The sequence below is a fragment of the Lonchura striata genome, chromosome 13, assembly GCF_050655825.1.
Source record: "Lonchura striata isolate lonStrDom1 chromosome 13, ASM5065582v1, whole genome shotgun sequence".
NCBI classification, from domain to species: domain Eukaryota; kingdom Metazoa; phylum Chordata; class Aves; order Passeriformes; family Estrildidae; genus Lonchura; species Lonchura striata.
Genome location: NC_140715.1, coordinates 11,989,457 through 12,008,998, shown reverse-complemented (window position 1 = coordinate 12,008,998; position 19,542 = coordinate 11,989,457). Strand labels below are relative to the sequence as shown.

Below are 19,542 nucleotides of genomic sequence, written 5' to 3'. Positions count from 1 at the left end.
AAATTCTAAGCCTGGGTGGTCCCCAATTAATTGCTCCTACAATATGCTTTGATGGAAACTGGGCTCCTGCTACAGGACTTGAAGTGCATTCCAAATTTTCGAGCTAACATCTGCTCTCTCGTTCCCCTCCCAAACCCACCACCTGCTTCATTTTGCCTCTTGACTGTGCTGCTGAGATGGCTGGAGAAGGTCTTTTCCTGTTATGAAAGCCATTAATTAAAGAGAATCTTAAAACATATTTGAAATTAAATGCTTTCATGCAGAAGCACATAGTATGGAGCCAAATATTCTCTCCTAAGATGTTGTGTCTCTGCTTTGTTCCATCACCAAAACCAAGCTGAAAATCTCAGTTCACGCTCAGTCAGATGTTCAACAAGCTGGGTCAAGTTTAGTTATTCAAACTGTTGCTTTGGTAACAGGAGGCCAGACTTCCTCTGGTGCTCTTTCAGAAAATGAAATGATCTAAAAGACACAGATAGTAACTTATCAAGGAACAGTGCTCAGTGATCCATGACCTGAGAATCATCAGTCACAGACTCACAGAACACTCTGAGCTGCAAGGGACCTGTGTCAGAACCTCGGGTCATTCCAATGTGTGAATTCTCCCATGTTACTTTGCTCATTTATCCTTCTGAAAATTGGTGTCATCCTTTTGATACCAAGGCCATGAGCTGGAGCTGCCGTGCTGCTCTGAGCACTCCCACCCTGGCTTACCTAGTTCCAGAGGGACATTCCCCCAGTTCTTACCCTGTCTATATGTGCAACTTTTCATAGTGCAGGAGCATTGACCTAAAGCACCACTGGGAGGTCATGTACAGCTGATCTTTTCATGTATAAATGTCTTCCTAATCCCAGGAAAGCTGAGCATCCTTTGTGGATCACAGCAACTTGTTGCACACTGCTAACAACTGTTGAACTAATTACAGGATATGAACATGAGCATTCAGCAGTCTCGTGGTGACTCTCAGGTCAGCACTTTTCAGCACATTCTTTTCAGCAGCTGGTGTGTGTGCCTATGTGTAAGATGAGTATTTAACTGCTAACTGCAAAACAAGCCCATTCAATCTCTGGGAGACACAGACACACTCAGATAAATGGCTTTGGCAGTGACATGATAATGGACTGATATTGGTCACACTTGCTGAACAAAAACATTGTGTTTGGTAGCACAGTAATTAATTCCTTAAAAGGCAATGCATTTCAGGTGCAAACTTTTTATTCAGTTGAGAGATATTTAGGTTTATGTGTACAGATCTTGTGATTTGAAATCCATTTCCATTTTCAGGAAATGCTATTATAGAGTGGGGTCAGAGGGAGGGTGAAGTATAATACATACTTAATAAACTGATTCTTGGACAGATTCTGTAAATTTCAAGTCACTTTTTCAAAGCTAATGACTCATTATGACTAGACCTTGTCCAGTTCTGGGCTCCTCAGTACAAGAAAGACGTGCAGCTCCTGTAACAGGTCCAGCAGCAAGAAAGATAATTAAGGCACTGGAGCATCTTTCTTATGAGGAAAGGCTGAGGGAGCTGGGCCTGTTCAGAGCTGAGAGGACACCCCATCAATGTCTGTCAGTGCCTGCAGGGAGGGTGTCGAGAGAATGCTCCAGGCTCTGCTCAGTGCTCCAGCTAAGAGGACAATAGACAGCAGACAGAAATTGATGCCCACGAAGTTCCACCTGGATATGAGTAGAATTTCTTCATTGTTCATGTGACCAAGCACTGGAAGAGATTGCCCAGAGAGTGTGGAGTCTCCCTCACTGGGGATATTCAAGAACTGTCCCAACATAATCCTGTGCCATGTGCTCTGGCATGACCCTGCTTCGGCATGGGTTTTATAGAAAACAAATTCAGGGACTTCAGAATGGTCTGACAACAGGGCGGGGGGAAAAAGGTGTTAGTGGTTATGAGTTATTTTTTCATTAATTTCATATCCAGACTAAATGTTTTCACATGCATGGGAAATTTTAAGAAATATTCTATGTTTAAAAAATCTATTTCTACCATTAGTTTCTTAATTCACATTTCCATATTAATACTCAGTGCCTACATTAGGCTTTCTTTGATGAAAAATTGCAGAGAAGCATGAAACACATTGAAAATTATTATTTAATATCCATTACTTTACTTTTACAGATGCTGATGCAGTCTGTATTTCATCACATTTTTATTTCTAGAGTCTGGGAAAGAAGTCAAGGACTCCTACCCTTGGACAGAAGAGCGATTGCATCTGCATAGTTTCATCAGGCCTTTGCAAAATCTTTTAAAATCTTCCTTGTTCTTCCAAATTTCTTCACTGTCCTCATACAGTGCAGTTACTGCAGCCACAGCTGTCTAAGGAAAATCTTGTGTTCATATTAGAGCTGAAGTTCAGTAAACCTGCAGCTGGTACCTACAGCAGGTTTTTGTCCATGCCCTAAATGATCTGTCTCTGAATTTTTCCTTCTGTGCTTCCAATTAAAGTCTCCTGTTATCTCGTTCATTTTCAACTTCAAAAAATAATTCTCTGGTCAAGTGAAAGGACACGGTTTTATTGATCATTATCTTTTTTCCTAATTCACAAAGTTTGAGATGAACCTTGTAAAGACATTCAAGGAAGCATCAAAAATTACAGGCTTTACTTGTTGGTCTCTTTTTTCCTTTTCTTTTCTTTTCTTCTGCAAAGCATCCTACTAACACATCTGAGAAGATGGTGAGGAGCTTAAGGCTGTAATTCAAGGACTTTCTATAAGAGATATTTGAAGAATTAAGAAAATGCTTTTACATATTTTGCAGCAAGGAGAAACCCAAAATTACAGTAGTCTATAAAGTGCTAATAAAAATGGTGTATTGCTGTTATTCTTCACACTTTTTGAAAGAACTAAATAATCACTCTGTACTCCAGGATTTTTGGAAAAAAATCACTCAAATGTCCTCTGACCAAGTTTTCCAAAGGCATTTTTCCATTTAGATCAGCTGTCTTAATGATTCCTTGAAAAATTATTAAAATGGAAACAGTTTGTCAGGAGCAAAACAATTCTCAAACACTTAAGCATTTACTGAGTCCTGGATTCTTTCCAAGAACTGAATATTCAGCCCATATTATGGGATTGTTGCAAATTTGCCATTGTCTCCCCTGGTTTATTTAGTAGTGCTTTGTAGTTGCTCACTTCAGCCAACGAGAGATTTCTCTCTCTTCCAGCACTGCAGGCTCTGGGGCACAGGGAGGAGGAAGGTTGGCTGCAGGAGGAGCAGCCAAGCACTGATGATGCTGCAGCCAGATTGTCCAGGTGCTCACTTGGACGCTGGAGCAGAGGCTGGGAACTCTCAGAGTGAGAGCAGACTGGTGGGCTCAGCAGCTGCTCATAGAAGTGGCAAAATAAAAAGCAGCATCAAGGTGGAATAGGTGGTTTTGGTGGATTATAACCAAAAGTGGCTTGAGTTGCTGAATTGAAGTTCTGGTCCCACGGACCATGAGTTTTGTGGCCATGGATACCCTCAGCTGCTCCTCATGCAGGTTTGCAACATCTGAAAGCTTGCTGTGCTCTTGGCTCAAAATTTTATAGTAATTGTTTTTTTCTTTTCTTGGGACATTTAAACATATTTGTGTTCACCCAGATACTTGAAATGCAAGGGTAGTACACATTTTTTCTCTGTGTGAACTCATTTCTAATTAAGGCAGAATGGAATTTCAACTTTTGAGAGGCAGAGGTGCAGAGGTTGGAACTACCCTTGGACAGCCAGTGGTGAGAAAATTAAAGTTTTGATGTCTCACAGCAAAACCATTTTGCTGCTGTATATCAGCTGAACAGATGCACATATTTTATGTTCTCATTTTAATCTGTACCAATACAATCCTTTCTTGTCTCTCTTTAATGTTGGCAGGGGACTTGTATCAACATTTACCTTTAGGTGTAAAGCTGTGGCTTCTCTGTAGGTGTAAAGCTATTGCTTCTCTGTAGGAGGTGACATTCATTTCCCTTCTTTCCCAATGGCAAAATTACCATTACTCTATTCTTTCAATTGAAAATATTGAGTGCCCACCTCTGTCTTCTCAGCAGCTCTGTTCATAACCACCACAAAGCCGGAGCACCTTCCTTTTTCACGAGTTTTCATTTAATTAACAGTAAGCCACACAAATTGGGTTGGGTAAAAAAAAAAGAATTAAACAGAACACCAGATGGCTTTGTAAATCCTATTTAAGAGAGAGCTGGAACAGGAACTTTTTTCATAACTATATTATTAATAATTAACAAATGGAGGATGCTCTGAACAGAATACTCATGGCTGCATTAGATTATAACTTTTCACTGTGTTGGACACATGACCCAGATACTTGAGGGCATGAGAACTCCCAGCTCACATTAAATGCTGCCACAGCCTGAATGGGGGCTGGAGAAGGTTAGTCCCTGAATGGGCAGGAGAACCAGCTCTGCCTGTGCTGAAGAGACAGTTTTGCCCCCAAAATGTGCCCCAAACAAGCTCCACTAGAGCATCCTTAGGAAGGTTACTTGGGACAGACGGGGTTTTGCCCAGGAAGAACAGGCAAATAAGGGGGAAAACAGAGGGCAGGAGCAACCCAGAAGTGACAAGAAGTTCTGGCACTAGGGGAACAGGGGGTGTCTCTGTGCCACGTGCTGTGGTGGGTGAGATCTCTCTGCTCTCAGTCTGCAGTTATCCTGCAGAACCCCACGGGGAGTGCCCTGGGGTGGGGCTGCTGCAGGGGAAAGGGAGAGGGCACAGCAGGACCTGGCCACGCCTGCACACCAGCCTGAACACCCATGGAAAACTACATTTGGGTAACCCAAGTGAAGTGATTCACACCCACAGCTTCAGTTTAGGAATTTCCCATAGGGCAAACACTGATCTTTCAGTGCCCCAGTGGCTGTAACACACACAGATATGGCTGGGACCAGGACAGGGTTATGATTTACCCTCTGGTGAGATGCCTCAAGGAGAACTTTTCAATTAAAAGGGCTTTCAGAAAGTTGGATTTTTGTTTCTGCAATCCCTCATTAATTTTTTTCCCATTTTTTAGTTTCAGGAATATGTAACTGAGGTCTTGTGAAGTCATTGATGGCCAGGACAGTGGTGGTGGGAAGAAAAGCATCTCTTGATTCTGTCAGGGGAGAGCCAGCAAATACTGTAAAATGTAATTTAATATCAGTGGAAACACTGTGGTCATTCTGGCCTCTAAAGCTTATCCATGTAATTTTTCTTTTTATATTTTTAATTGCATGCTGCAGATGTTTTGACAGAGATTGGAAAGAGAAGGAGTTACTTCCCTTCCCCACAAAATGCATTTCTATATCTGAGTATTTCATTAACAAGGTTCCTTCCTCCCACTAAAATATGTGACTCTGATTATTTCCTTTTTCCCAGATGTTTTAATTTCTTTTCTTTTCCTTGACAAATCTCATTTTGTTATTTCCTGCACATACATCCATCCTCTTAAGGTTTCAATGAATCATTTCTCCATCCTGAATATTGTCTGCAATATTCCCAGTTTACTGTAAGATGAAGACTTAATTATCTTCATCTGCAAAGTGTCAGAGGGTCTTAAATGTCCATCAAGATACAGACAAGTGAGCACAAGAACACATCAAAACCATTGTATGGATGTACATCACAGATGAAAGGGCTTAAAATTACCTTTATTAATAATTAATAATAAAATTAATAAATTCCCATAGAAAAAGCAATTAATATGGTTTGCTACAAACCTGACCTTAGCTGACTGCAATTTTGACTGCCTAAATCCCCATAGGCAACAGACCTGTAAAGAGATGGAAAGTCAGATATGGATGAGTAGAACACTAAATAAATAGATAAATAATTCAGTATTTCAAGTTATTGAGGGTCTTTTCCCAAGTGGTGTTCAAATGTGGCTCTGCATGGATACTGTCCCAGGGTGAGGCTCTCCAGTGTGAGACACACCTGTAGATGTCTGCATTAGGGCACGTTTTTGGGACTCTACACCTGATGGAGAGAGGAGACTCCTCCTGTGAGCGAGGCTGTCTCAGCCCTGCTGGGGATAAATTTATCTACACTGAGCTCGAACAAGCCCAGTCTCTTCACCATGCAGACAAGGGAAAATAGTTCCTGGCTCTCCTGGGGCAGGAAGAGGCAATGGTGTTTTAAATCTCTCCTGTGCCCTCTGTGGCTGTTTCTTTAGAGACCAAAGAGACATTGTTGTTTGGTAGTTTTTTATTGTGGTTTGTTTTCAGATGAATAATTCAATGATAAGGATTTTCAAGTGGTTTTGGTTTTGCACAGATATGAAAATCCTGGAATGTTAAAGGCTGGGACTTGCAATTCAGTCTCTTGTTTTCCAATAAATAATTCAGTGATAAGATTTATTCATATATGTAAAAAGAGGAGAAATCAGACAGTAACAATAAATCTCTTCAGAAAACATGCAGCCCTCTAGAAGAACAAACTGAAGTTTTCCAAAGAGCCAACCACCTTATTCCCTAACCTAGAGGAGAATGCTGAGCCCAAAGAAGCCCTATCTTTGTCTCAGGAAAGTCAAAATATAAAGAAACTTAAAGGCAAAACAAGGTTTAAACTGAACCAATCAAAGAATTTGTGTCAACTCTACATTTTTCTGGTTACACACATCACACATATCAGACTTGCCTTTTCATTTCATATGGTATAAAATTAACAAAACAACAAAAGTCCATTCCACTATTATTATTAATTTTGCCTTTCCAATCAGTGCTGAAGAACGTTAGTGTCAATGGGCAAATTGCATTTGCAGTGGTCTTGTAAGTTTTATTTACCCCATTATTTTTGTTTTCTGTTAGACCATTTTGTTTTTACTGGGTGTTAAGTTGTGCCTGATCAAAGCCTGTTTCCACCCCTGTCACTCACCCTAACAGGATCATGCCTTGCCTTTTCCAGAGCTGAGCCACACGGGGCCTTTGGGGCAATCACCCAGCACTGGGTGACCTCCCCTGCCCTGCTTCTGTCCCTGCCACCTTTGCAAAGTGAGATCCCAGTCCTGCTAAAGCACTCCCTAATTTAGCAGGGAGCAGATCTGCCCCAAACACTCTTGTTTTTATAAAGCAAAATGAGTCACAGGGAGGAGATGTGGCTGTAAACTGGAGCTATGTGAAGGTTTTAAGTGCTCAAAATTATAATTTTGTATTGGATAACTCAGGTCAACCAGCAAGTGGATCCAGATATTGGATTTCAATAAAACTGGGGAATGTGTGAGTATCCTGGGTTTTGGTGTATTTGCCCTCTGCCAAATGGCTCTAAAGGTACAAAGGTACAAATACAAAGGTATTTTGGTTCAGAAGGAAACAATGTGAAAGGTTTTCTGAAAGGTGCAATTTATGACTAAAACTGTACTAAAGACTTGTGGGTCTATGCCCTAAATGTAACTCAGAGGCTGAAGCTGCACAATTAGTTGGGCTTTTTTTCCTGATAATCCTGGCTTATCTGGACCTTGCTTACGAATACAAACCTTTTCCCCTTGCTACAGGCTTAAAAACGCTGAAGTTTGACTCCAGATAGCAGGTCTGAATATTCACCAAGCCTGTCACAAAACTCATCTGCAGGATGAGCAAGAACCTCATGAATATTTGTGTGATGCCATTAGAGAGTCAAATGAACCCCAGGGACAGAGGGAAAGCTGCAGCAATCCTCAGGGCAGGGACGTTTCCTTGTTCCCTGTGTGTCTGCAGCAATATCTCAGAGGATCTTTTGTCACGTAGTGTTTGCTTTAATGCTCTGGTTAGATCCCATTGAAATGAGACTTGATCAGCTGAATTTTCTCTCATCTCTTTCTATTGCATCTGGACAAAGGAATTTGGTTGTTTTACTCTCTGTAATGTTAGTCTGGTGCAAGGTGTTTTTAAAACATAGCCCGTGGCCATGGGTAGAATTTAACTATAATTAGAGCTGTTCTTTTTTTGTGAAAAGGTCCCAATATCTTTGGAATGGAACTTTACTTGTTATTTTCAATTCATTAGCAGTAGGACATGTACTTTTCTATTTCTTTCTTAAACTTTCTGCAGTTTTATTTGCCTCTCTTGCAGCCACAACAGCAAAGAGTGAACCAAGTTCCAGCCATATTTACCCCCTGACAATTTCAGCTGTCAGAATTTAATAGCTCATTTGCTAAAGGCAATTTTTTTTTCACACTCCAGAGCACGAAATAAATATATAATATATAGAATATCCCACCTGCTTCTGCTAAGGCGTCAGAATAGTTTCTGCAAAACAAAGGGCTCTTTGTTCACTTGGAAGTCCACAGAGCAGAGTGCAATGTGGAGATAAGGAAAGGCTTCTGCCTGTGCTGGTCTTTCCCTGCACTCTGTGTTTTCCAGCAAACTTCAGTAATTCCTTCTGACCTCTGACATCTTCTGCTCTGCATCAAGTGAAACAAATCTCTAACGGGTCCTTTACTGGATTAAAAAAAAAAAAAATTTGACACATTTTCCACCTTTTTTCCTGCCCCCAAAAAAGTATGTTTCAGTTTAAGAAAAGTATTTTATTCAGTGTAAGTGCAGATCCTTTATTTAGGCCTCATGTCTTAAAAATGCCTAAAATATCAAAGGAATCTTCAAAAGGGAGAAGTCTTATAAAAGCAAAGAAACTATATTTTGGTTTTATAAATTCAATGATTTTTTTTTCCCTCTTACTTGCATGTTTACATCTTAATTTATCTGACCCTTTTTGGTCAAATGGCAGTATATTTTTTACCCTTCAGGGGAAGAGCTGTAATGTCCTGCTTTGACCTTTCCCTGAGTTTGTTCCACCCCTGCCAATGTTTGCTGATACTCCCACAGTGTTCAGCGACCTGCTGAAAAAGGAGGATTTCATTTGTCCTTTGGTGAAGGCTTTGCTGAGAAACACAGCCCTGCCCGTGCAGCAAGCCCAGCTTTGCCTCCCTTCCTCCCTCTGGTTTCTCTCAAGCACAGCAAAGCTGCCCAGGAAAGCTCAGCTCCCCTTCCAGAGCAGCCCTGGCTCTGGTCCTGCTGGGAACACGAGCATGGCAAGCTCAGCTCAGGCTGTGCTTGGCTGCAAGGTGTCAGGAAATCTTCATGATTATTCTGATGTCCTTTTAACTTTCCAGAGCACAGTGTGTGTGGTCAAGATCCCATCTGGTTTTTCCAATGTGTGGATGGATCCCTGCATGAGCACTGCTCCTCTGTTCCTGACAACACAGAATCACAGAATGGTTTGGGTTGGAAAGGGACCTTAAAGATCACCCAGGTCCGAGTCTCCTGCCATGGGCAGGGCAGGCAAAAATGGGAAAAGCCATGTATGCAACTCATTTACTGCTCCCTTCTTTTTCACTTGTAATTCAGGGGCACAAGGTGCCAATTGAAACCCTTTGGATGACTCATTTGAGTCAGCATTTTCCCTTAGGTTTCTGGCATTTGAAACATTATACACCCAGCCCAGGGATCCTGTGAGCAGGTGCTGCAGCCTAAAATGTGTTAATAAATGTAGGTTTGCAAAAGCAAAGAGCTACATCAAAAGAAAAATGCTTAATAATGAACCCTGAAAGGTTGTTCCAAGGACATGAATGCAGCTACATGATGGAAAGAGAAATTGCTCATCCCTGCCCCTGCCAGTGTCTCTTGACATCCTCAATGTTCTCCTGAAAGTCTATTTATGCAGGTCCTTTTTAGCTCACACTCAGTGATTAAACACCCTGAAGTTTGCCATAAGGCTGACAGGAAAGGCACAAGCTGGAAGGACATGACAGGAGCACCTCAGGACTTTACAGTCCCAGGTTCAGGTTGTTAGTTCTGATATGCAGGGTTTTATCTGCTTTCACTGCTTCACTGATGAGTTTTGCCTTCCCTATGACAGCCCCTGGCTATTCAGTGTAGGGCACATTAGCAAAGTGAGATGATCCTGTCTGAATGGTTAATTATTTTGCCTCAGTGGCAGATTTCTGCACTTTTAAGGGAAATAGAATTATTTCAGTAATAACAGAGATACTGGTTTCTTTCTGCACAATTAATTCCAATCATCTGAGGCTGACCTCTGTCTCTCAGCTGTCTTGCCGTAAGTTTCCTTATTTCTGCTGACACCATTTTTCTGTCCAAGACCTCTCCTCTCCTCTCCTCTCCTCTCCTCTCCTCTCCTCTCCTCTCCTCTCCTCTCCTCTCCTCTCCTCTCCTCTCCTCTCCTCTCCTCTCCTCTCCTCTCCTCTCCTCTCCTCTCCTCTCCTCTCCTCTCCTCTCCTCTCCTCCCCTCCCCTCCCCTCCCCTCCCCTCCCCTACCCTCCTCTACCCTCCCCTCCCTTCCCCTCCCCTCCCCTCCCCTCTGTTCAATATAATAGAAAATAAAAAAAGCCTTTATATCACATTGTTTTCTATCAGAAGTAACTTTCTGTATGTTTATAAAATATAAAGGTACTTTATCATCTATGGAGTGAAACTCCTGCTTTTATGAGCAACTATGATAAGGAAAAAAACCCCATTCTGTCATAAGAGCTCAAGGGTGTTTCCCCACAATGCATATAACATGTTAAGCTACCACAGAGAGCTGTCACACATCACATTAAATAGAAATGTGGAAAAGTAATCACTCAGTGTGGTATCCACAGTGGTCTTTGAAACACTCTTTTTATTCCTATATGTAAAACACTTCCTTTGGGTCCTTTCAATTCCCACTGAAGTCTTCAAGAAACTTTTTTCTATATTCCAGATAAATATTCATGTATCTTATTTAATCCCCTGTAGTACAGGGCAGGGCCTTTTGGAGGTGACAATACTTACCTGAGTCATCCACTGCCTCTCAAAAATGCTGCTTTGGTGGCTTCATTATTTGAGCTGATTGATGTGTGATTTTATTTTTTTTTTTAGCCTTTTTTAACTTAAAAAGCTGTGTGAGTGATAGGCTGGAGAGAAGGGCAATTTCCTTCCTGTATCAGAGGTATGCACAGTACCAGGAAAAACCACTGCCATCTGCTGGGATCCCAGGCCATGGGACCAGCAGAGCTCCCAGCATGGTTCTGACTGCAGAAGCTGGAAAACATTTTGCTTGAGCTCACAGATCCTGATGCATTACCTTACTGACTCTGCCCAGGAGATAAAGCACTCAATGCTTTTAAGTGGCTGGTTTTGGAGCCAGGCAATCCCCTCCACTGCCAGTGCTTCCATTTCAATCAGAGATTTCCTGCCCTTCTGCACAGCCCTGGTCACACTGCTCTTTCTTGTCTGCAGCCCAGGAGCATCCACAGTTTGTCCCTAAAAGCCTCCTCGCCTCATTTTCCAGCACGGAGGAAAGGAAAAGAGCGTTTAATGGGAACATTGAAAAAGCACTGCAGCATTCAGTCCTCTAAAATTCAATATCATTCATCACCATTTGTCATTATGCTTTGAAGCATTCTGCCTTGAAGCTTTTGTCTCAAGCTCTGTTCTTCTCCATGCCTAAGTGTCTAACCAAAGCATTAGTGTAATCTTTAACTTGGTGTAAATGTCCATTCCCAGGGAAGAGAGAAAGTTAAATGGCTCTGTAACATCTCTGAGGAGATCTAAGATCAGTTTCTGAAATGTTGATAGAGAGAGGGCTGGCAGTGCCCAAGGGGTCACTGTGTGTTTCATTAATGTCTGATAGAGAAACAATGAAAGCTGTACTGCTTGCTGTGAGCAACTAACAGATCAAAACTCATCCATGCTCTGATCTTCCTGATCCTTAACTTATTTTTCCTTCATTTTTGTAATAATCAAAATAAGATGATGTCCTGGGGTGACTTTATGATGCTGAATTGTATCCCCATTCATCTGTTTAGCCCCAAAATCAGTTTTGTGCCTTTAAAATTAGATCCAAGAGCAAAGCAGGGGAGAGGAAAAGCAGTGGATTTTTATTGTGGCTGTATTCAAAACCAAAGATAAGAGCTTCAGCTGTCTGCAGCACAGGCAGGGAACAGGAGAGAACTCTCCTTGGATTTTAGTTAGGTTTTTTTCAGTTAGCTGAGGCTGGAAGGTTTTTTGGAACTGTTCAGCTGTTGCTCATTGTGGGAACACCAGGACTGTCACCCAGGGGACCCCAGGCTGCAGCCAGGACACCGGCTGGGCCTGAGAGACACCAAGAAAAAGAGGTTCCATTATTTAATATGATTAATCCTTTCATGTTTGTGAGTACTTTGCTTGTTAAATAAACAGTGTTTTCCACTTTTCTCCAAGGAAATCTATTCCCGAGCCGGTGGGGGGGAGGGGCTGCTTGAATTTGCTTTCTGGAGGAACCCCCTTGGAGGTTTTTTCCCAAATTTGCCCTAAACCAGTCCAAAAACTCTTTCAGCACCCAACGAGGGTCTTGAGAAAGTGGAAAAAACCTGTACTGATTGTGTTTTGGTTGTGCTCACTCAGTGTTGGGATAAAGCAGCCAGTAGCCATGCTGCTTGAATTCTTAATATCCCTCTGGGTGGAGGCCTTTATGTGTTTCTGGTCCCTAGGCTTTTGTGAGGTTTTAACACTTTTCTGGTCCCGAGGCTTATTTTCTTATCTGGAGATAGCCCCAGTATTGCCCTTAACAAATCTCTTTTACAGTAGAGGGGCACAGATTGGAATAGCTATTGTGCTGGGCTCAGTGATAATGATTTATAGGGAGTTTACAAAGGTACTGGAGTTTTTTCAAGGTATGTATGGTTTGTGATTTCTTCATCCCTGTGTCCTAGTTCCAGTAGCATGTTTTGGGGGTTTATTAGTAATTGCACTCAGTTTGTTAGAGGATGAGAAGAAGATGAGGTTTTTCAGCCTTTCCTTTCCTTCTTCTCCTTTGAATCTGTTAAGTCACTTTTTTAGAATGTTCTGCTTCCTCTGAACGTTAAAGAGACCACTTTCCTGGTATTTAAGCTTCCTCTATATGGGCTGCAGCTTCTCTAGAGTGAGGGCTGAGATGTCCAGAGGAGCTGATGAAACCTCTGACCCAGGAATGGACCCAGTCAGGGAAAATCCTGAGTGGCATGGGGAATGGGAGGATATGGGCCAAACAATGACAGACAAACACCACCTAGGCTCTATGGCACTCTGCCTGTCTTTATTGCCTTGTACAAAATAAACTGTTCCACTGAACTGGGTTTTATGGCAATTCCTTCTCAATTTTCCTATATTTGTATTTTTATTGTAGCTTTTTCCAGACACACTGAAAAAATGGACAGATTAAAATGTCTGATGAAGTCTCTGAAATGACAACCAGAAGTCTTTGACTGTCTTATTGCCAAGGACAACCAAATTTCTTTGTTTGAATCAATTCTCACAATTCAGTGAACAATTGCAACAGGAGGAGGAAGTCTGGATGTTGCTTGAGCCCTGCATCCCAGAAGTCTGCACATTCTCCAGTGTCATTTCCCTTTCCACGAGTCACTACAAGTGTTGTTGAATTCATGAGATCTGAAAATAAAATTTGCAAAGGGATCGATTCTCTACTGAGCTTTCTTCCACTTCATTTTTTTTTTTTTTTGTCAATTTGCCAGGAAGATAACAAGCCCAAGCAGCATTAGGACAGATATAAACACCATTAGGAAATGCATCCTTGTGATACTGTTGTCATCACCTCAGCCTTAAACTTTAAAAGCTCAGAAGGAGTAGGACTCACAATTTATAATTATCTCTTTTTGAAAGCTTTCTTTTTCATAAAGGCAGGTTAAAAGGAAGCATATTAAAATGTTATTATTTCCAGGAAAAAATCTAAAGACAAAGGAGGTTAAAAATACCCATCAATTTTCTTTGTTCTGATTGATTTATTCAGTGGAAGGGGTAGAGTCTCATTTTCTTTTTTTTTCTTCTTTTTAAGAAATGTAGACCCCCAAAGCCTAATTCATCTCAAAAGCATATTTTAAACAGCTGATAAGGTGATATTAATAAAGGAAAAAAGTAACTCCAGAGCAATCCTAATTACTGTGCAACTGTATTTCCCTCTGAACAGTAACAGTTCTGTTATGCAAACATCTCAAAAAGAGTCCATTAATTCCCAAATCGATCATTGTTCACAGGTAGTGAAGATGAAAGCACAGTTACAATTTTCTCTGCTTTTCAGTTCCAAGAAAAGTACAGATGCCAGCTGAAATCCTCCAGCTGGGTGATGCTTAAAGTGCTGATCCAGGCAAGGGGTGGCAGCCAGGCATGGTCCCTGTCCCTGTCCTGTCCCTGTGGCTGCCAAGCCCTCAGCAGCCTCTGCTTTCCTCCTCCCTTTTTTTCTTGACCCCCTTGCTCCTCCCCTTCACCTCCAGAAAGTTCTACTCTTTGAAAGAGTAGAGAATTTTACATTTCCCTCCTAGGAACATTTATTCAGCCACAGAACTAATAAATGTAACCCTCAGTTCTACTTATGAAATTAGCTGCACCAGCAACATATTTGTTTTTCATTTATTCTTTCTATTCTTTTGCTTTTTACTTATCCTTCTTTGTGATTAAAATAGCCACATTCTAAATTCAATAATCTTAAGAACAATATGAACTAAAGTTTAATCTTTTAGTATAATATTGTTAGGTAGGATCTGGTAGTGCTAGGATCTGGTGGTGCTGTAATTTTTCCATTAAGAAACTGCCCTTTTCACTTTTCTGCCATTCACTTTTTTTTTTTTTTTTTTTTTACTTCTTTTTTTTTCATTTCTGACCAGTAAACTGAAAAGTCCCAGTTACAGGGTACAAAACAGGTACTCTCTGTACCAGAGCACCACAGCTTTTCCTGCTGCTTTTGAATTTGTCTTTTTGTCCTACCAGTAAAGAATGAGCTGTCATATTTTGAAAGGTACTCTGAGATAAAGCATTTAGAGTAGCAAAATACCAGCCAGATCTCATAATTTGCAGGAGAGCCCTGCAGAATGGCTCCCTTTTGGTCTTTACAAAGTGAATAGAACAATTTAATATTAGTGCTGTGTTAAGCTGCCGTGTCAATGGCCTTGGCAAAGTCACCACAGTGTTTTCAGCTTGACTTCCAAGCCACTTTCTGTGTCTTTTCTGAATCTCAGGGTACTCTATCTTACCCCAAGAGGTAACTTGCTCAGAGGCATTTTGTCAGTGCTGACCACTGATGGATTTTGGGATTTGGCTCACATATTCTGCTTTTTAATTCTATAAAAACAGCTTTTCTCCAGAGAAGACAAGGAGCAGAAGCAATGCATGTTCTGCCACTACCTGGCAGTCCTGTGTGCCTGGTCGGCAATTTTCTGTTTGTTTATTTTTTGGACAACAAAGACATGACCTGTCATGTTCCACGGGCAAGTTCAGAAGCTTATTCCCTGAAATCTCTTCAGACAATGCTACTGATGTCTCTGTTTCTGCTTTTCTTACAGTTCGTTGCTCACCCCAACTGCCAGCAGCAATTGCTCACCATGTGGTACGAAAACCTCTCAGGCTTACGGCAGCAATCCATAGCTGTGAAGTTCTTGGCTGTTTTTGGGGTCTCCATCGGGCTGCCCTTCCTTGCCATAGCCTACTGGATTGCTCCCTGCAGCAAGGTACAAACTCCTGATGGTCTGGTGGGTTCACAGGCATTTTTACCTGCAGTGAAACCCCAGATCTTTCCATAAAGATGTTGGGAAGTTATCCATGGTATCCTCTAAGATTGCCCCAGCGGAGAGCAAGCTTGGGGCGTTGCTTGACAGACACAATGGAACTGTCATGGTCTGAGATTCATCTTTGCAGGAAAAGAAGTGGGGTGGTGGGCACAGAGGGTGAGGGAATGGGTGACAAGAAAACAAAAGGAAAAAGAAATGTATAGGAGATAACAGCATAGGAGTGGAGTGAAGGAAAAATAGAAGAGCCACCAAAACTGGAAATAGCTAAAGGAGGAGATTCTTGTTTTAGTTAACTCTGATGTTTAAATTCTTGTTCTTTTATGTACTTTTTGTTGTGGGTTCCTCCCTTCTTCAGCACTCCTTTGTTACCTTTCCTCATTCTTTCTGACCTTGTGGTTTTAATTAGTGGAACATTGTTGGGGTTTTACTTAGTGCAGCATTATTGTGGTTTTAGTTAATAGAGCATAATTGTGGTTTTAATTAGTAGAACATTACTGTGGTTTTAGCTAATAGAGCTCTATTGTGGTTCTAGTTAGTGGAACATTATGATGACACATGGGCCTGAAATTCTGGCAAGCCCAGGAAACTTCTTAGTGTTGCAGCAAAGACTATACTTAATCTTAAAATCTTTATGGTTTTGAGGGACAGGGTGGTGAAACTTAGAATACTGCTATATATTTAAATATAGATCAAATGCAGGAGGAGGAGAGTTTGTTGAGACGTAGAGGTCAAAGGACCAGAGACAAACATTAGCTTAGATAAAATCTCAAGTTTTTTGTGGTATGAAATCTGTAGAGGTTTCATCCTGAAAGAATCTGCTCAAACAAGTGGAGATAAATAAGTGTGTGGCTGAGTGATAAATAGCTTTGTCACTGCTCTTGCCACAGAAAAAGAGGTGGCAGGGGAGAAGATCATTTCACATTCAGCAATAGCCAGCAACATCATCCCTTACAAGGTAGATGTCTTCTGCAGGAGACTTGTCACAGGTACTTAAATTTGATCAAAATTACCTGTCACTGGTACTGTATTCAGTCTTGAGAGTATATTCTTTCACTTCCTCTAAAAACCAGTGAGGAATCCTTTTTAAATGTATCAAACTCTAGTAGTTGTAGATCCATCAATTACTATTGAGGAAAGACTGTAATTTGAAACACATTAATACAATCAGAAAAAGTCCTTCAGTACATCTTAGATATTAAAGCCCATTTAAGCCTTGGTCTCCTCCAATATATCTCCAAGAGGAGTACTTAGTGTTAGAGTATATGAGGATGTAACTTCATCTCCTCATGCTCTGTACCAACACAAAGCCCCTCATTTTTCATGGGTAATAGACAGGACTCCAGAGGTGCTCACAGAGAAGTCCATGCCAAAGCCAGGCTGTGCTTTGGGTGCTCCTGGCTGGGTTGTAGAGGGAATTATTGTGTGGAATTGCCACTTTTATTCCTTCATGTCAGACCCCATAAATCCCAGTCTATCAGAGATTTATGAAGCTGTGTAATTTCCTTCGCCTCTGTTGAATGTGTTGGGAGCTGGCACACCGGCCAACAGCAACATTTGTGGTGCAGTCTCAGAATTGCAGAGGCCACATTTGGATATGGCAATAGGTGGGAAGAACAATTAGACTAGAAATAAGTAGAGAATTTAAAAGAAAAACATAAAAACTAAGAGGAAATAAACTGAGGCAACCCCCCACTAAAACTAAAACAGTTTTACAGCAGAAGTAAGAAATTATTGAGAAAGTTACTTGGTTTTAATTTCTTGAGGTAGGTGTATTAAAATTTAAAAATGGGGGGAGGGATGTACTTAACTTTTCATCAGCTTTGATTTCATTATCCTAAAACTTTCTTGCATTCTCATTTTTCAATGTTCCTTTTCACCCCACTAGACTGCAAAAAGCCACATGTAACTTTTTAGCACAAAGGCCAATTGAAATTTCTTTCAGGCAGGTATTGTCTTTTAATGCATGGATTTGCCTTGATCAGAACAATGTAGTCTTGATTTTTGATTGGGGTCTGTGATAGAAATAACTGAATCACAAACACAATTTTTTTCCCCTAACAATTGGTACTTCACCCAAAATCATCACTGCTAATTTCAAGGGCTGCAGGTTGATCCAAGGGCCTGCTATCCTCTCACAGTTTTATTGCAGAAAATTCTACACAGGCAGCATCTCTACTCTGAGCAGCCCAGTTTTGTCCTGGACAGCTTTACAAGTGTTTTATTTGGTTTTTACTGATAGAAACAATCTTGATGATACACAACTGGGCAAAGAAATAATTTTTCCACAGTAATAATCAATTAAGATATTTAACTTAAATCAGGCCTGCCTTCAGAGACTCACAGGTGCCCAGGCATGAGTCAGGGGCTCATTTCTCGACCAAAGCAGTGAGAAAAATGGAGGAAATCTCTAATGTGGAATACTGCAACAGGAGCTGTCCTGAGCAACATTACTGTGTCTCACATTCTTATAATGATCAAATTCTGCAGGTTCACATAGGGCAATAGAGGAATTCATATTCAAAATTGCTTCACTGATGTATCTTAGCTAGGAACATACTTTAAAGCCTGTCCTGCCCAACAGAAAATTTTCTTTAACAAAGCTCTATGGGGTTAGAATGTACCATATCAAATACTACCCAGAAAAATTGGTACATAGTATTGACTGGAGTTTGTACTTCAACCTTACATGTTTGTTTTTCATTCAGTTGCACAGAACTGACTTTATTAAAAACCAGTTTTAGTGTCAATCAGTCATTCATTCACTTCACCACCCATGAATTTAAGCCTATCCTATCCTGAAATATCCTTGCTGACTCATCCATATCCTGGAGGCTGTGACTCTGAAATTACCTGTTGCTTTATATGTTAGCCTCCAAAACCTTTTTTATTGGTGATCAAAAGAGAAAAGAGAATAGATAGAAAAATTCCACAGTCTGTTACCTGAAAATGTAATGACAAGAGCAAGAGGGGCTGCTTGGATTGTCTGCAGAGATTCAAGATGTGTTTTTTCTTCTCTGGTTGGTTGAAGTGCACTCAAACATCACAGCACTGAGAGGTCACTCACACACAGCCCTCGCTGTCCAAGCTGCTCTCCCATTTTCCTGAAGCCGTGCTGGGGATTTGTGGAATGCAGCTCCCACTGCAGCAGACTCTGCACTGTTGAAGTACTGGAACTTTAATGGTTGCCTCTGCCTAGGCCATACCTGTACCTTTTTACCCCTAAAATTCATGAGATCACTACAATAGTGTCCTTCATGCTTCTGCTATGGGCACAGTACTGAGCATAGTAATGGATTTTTCCTTATGCTTCTGAAAAAAATCCATTTTTGTTCCCATCTCTTCAAGCATTTTGGAAATTTTGTAATAATATCACACTGTATATTTTTGTTTTCACATGAATGTATGCTTCATTATTTTTCTATCATAGAGATAGGGTACTAAGTCATTAAATTCTCTTAAGAATGAACCTTTGTATTCACACACTGTCAGTGTTTCTATCTTTGCAATAACAGCCAGACACTACTCTGTAATGCTGGTTTGATGAAAGGTGGTATTTTGATTTTCTAAAAAATCAAGAAATTGATACACTCATGCAGTTACACACCTTGAGTTTAGCTGCATCATGTTGTTTGAAAAATCTTATTGCCATAAAGCATTAGACTGGCTGGAGGAATTGACACTTCATAATTTCTTTACAGAATATTTTAGTCAATATCTGTAGCTCTTAGCTAAAAATTAGATTTCTGAGAAGATATAAAAAGCATCAGCTCAAAAAAATAATGGTATGCTTTCTGCAATAATAAATGGGACAAATGGCTGATGTAATGTTAACTAAATGCAAATTTCTGTTAAATCATGAGAGAAGTAAGGGAAATTACCCACAGAAGTCATTTGGTTCTGTAATACATGGGATTATTTCTCTGGTAACTGAGACTATGCTACTTTAATCTAAGGTCTTTTTTTTTTTACATTTCTATAAACAGCAGGAAAAGTCTATGTAGAGAAGATTCATGATTCAATAGGTATTGCTTTTACTCTTTTAGTGAATTCAGGGTAGAAATGAGTCTC

The 19,542-nt window shown here is 40.7% G+C and overlaps 1 protein-coding gene and 1 long non-coding RNA gene across 4 annotated transcripts in view; both read left to right on the top strand.

Moving 5' to 3' along the window:
* Positions 1-19,542, top strand: part of TRPC7 (transient receptor potential cation channel subfamily C member 7) — a 69,440-nt gene that overhangs the window by 23,754 nt on the left and 26,144 nt on the right. For all 3 annotated transcript variants that reach the window (XM_085591292.1, XM_077786685.2, XM_021549466.3), the window contains exon 3: positions 15,250-15,414. In XM_085591292.1, the coding sequence (XP_085447418.1) occupies positions 15,250-15,414 (165 nt within the window). The remainder of the gene's footprint in view (positions 1-15,249; positions 15,415-19,542) is intronic.
* Positions 10,258-13,369, top strand: LOC146766179 (uncharacterized). The gene is made up of 2 exons (XR_014958310.1): positions 10,258-12,054; positions 13,083-13,369. It is a non-coding gene; the product is annotated as an uncharacterized LOC146766179 (long non-coding RNA).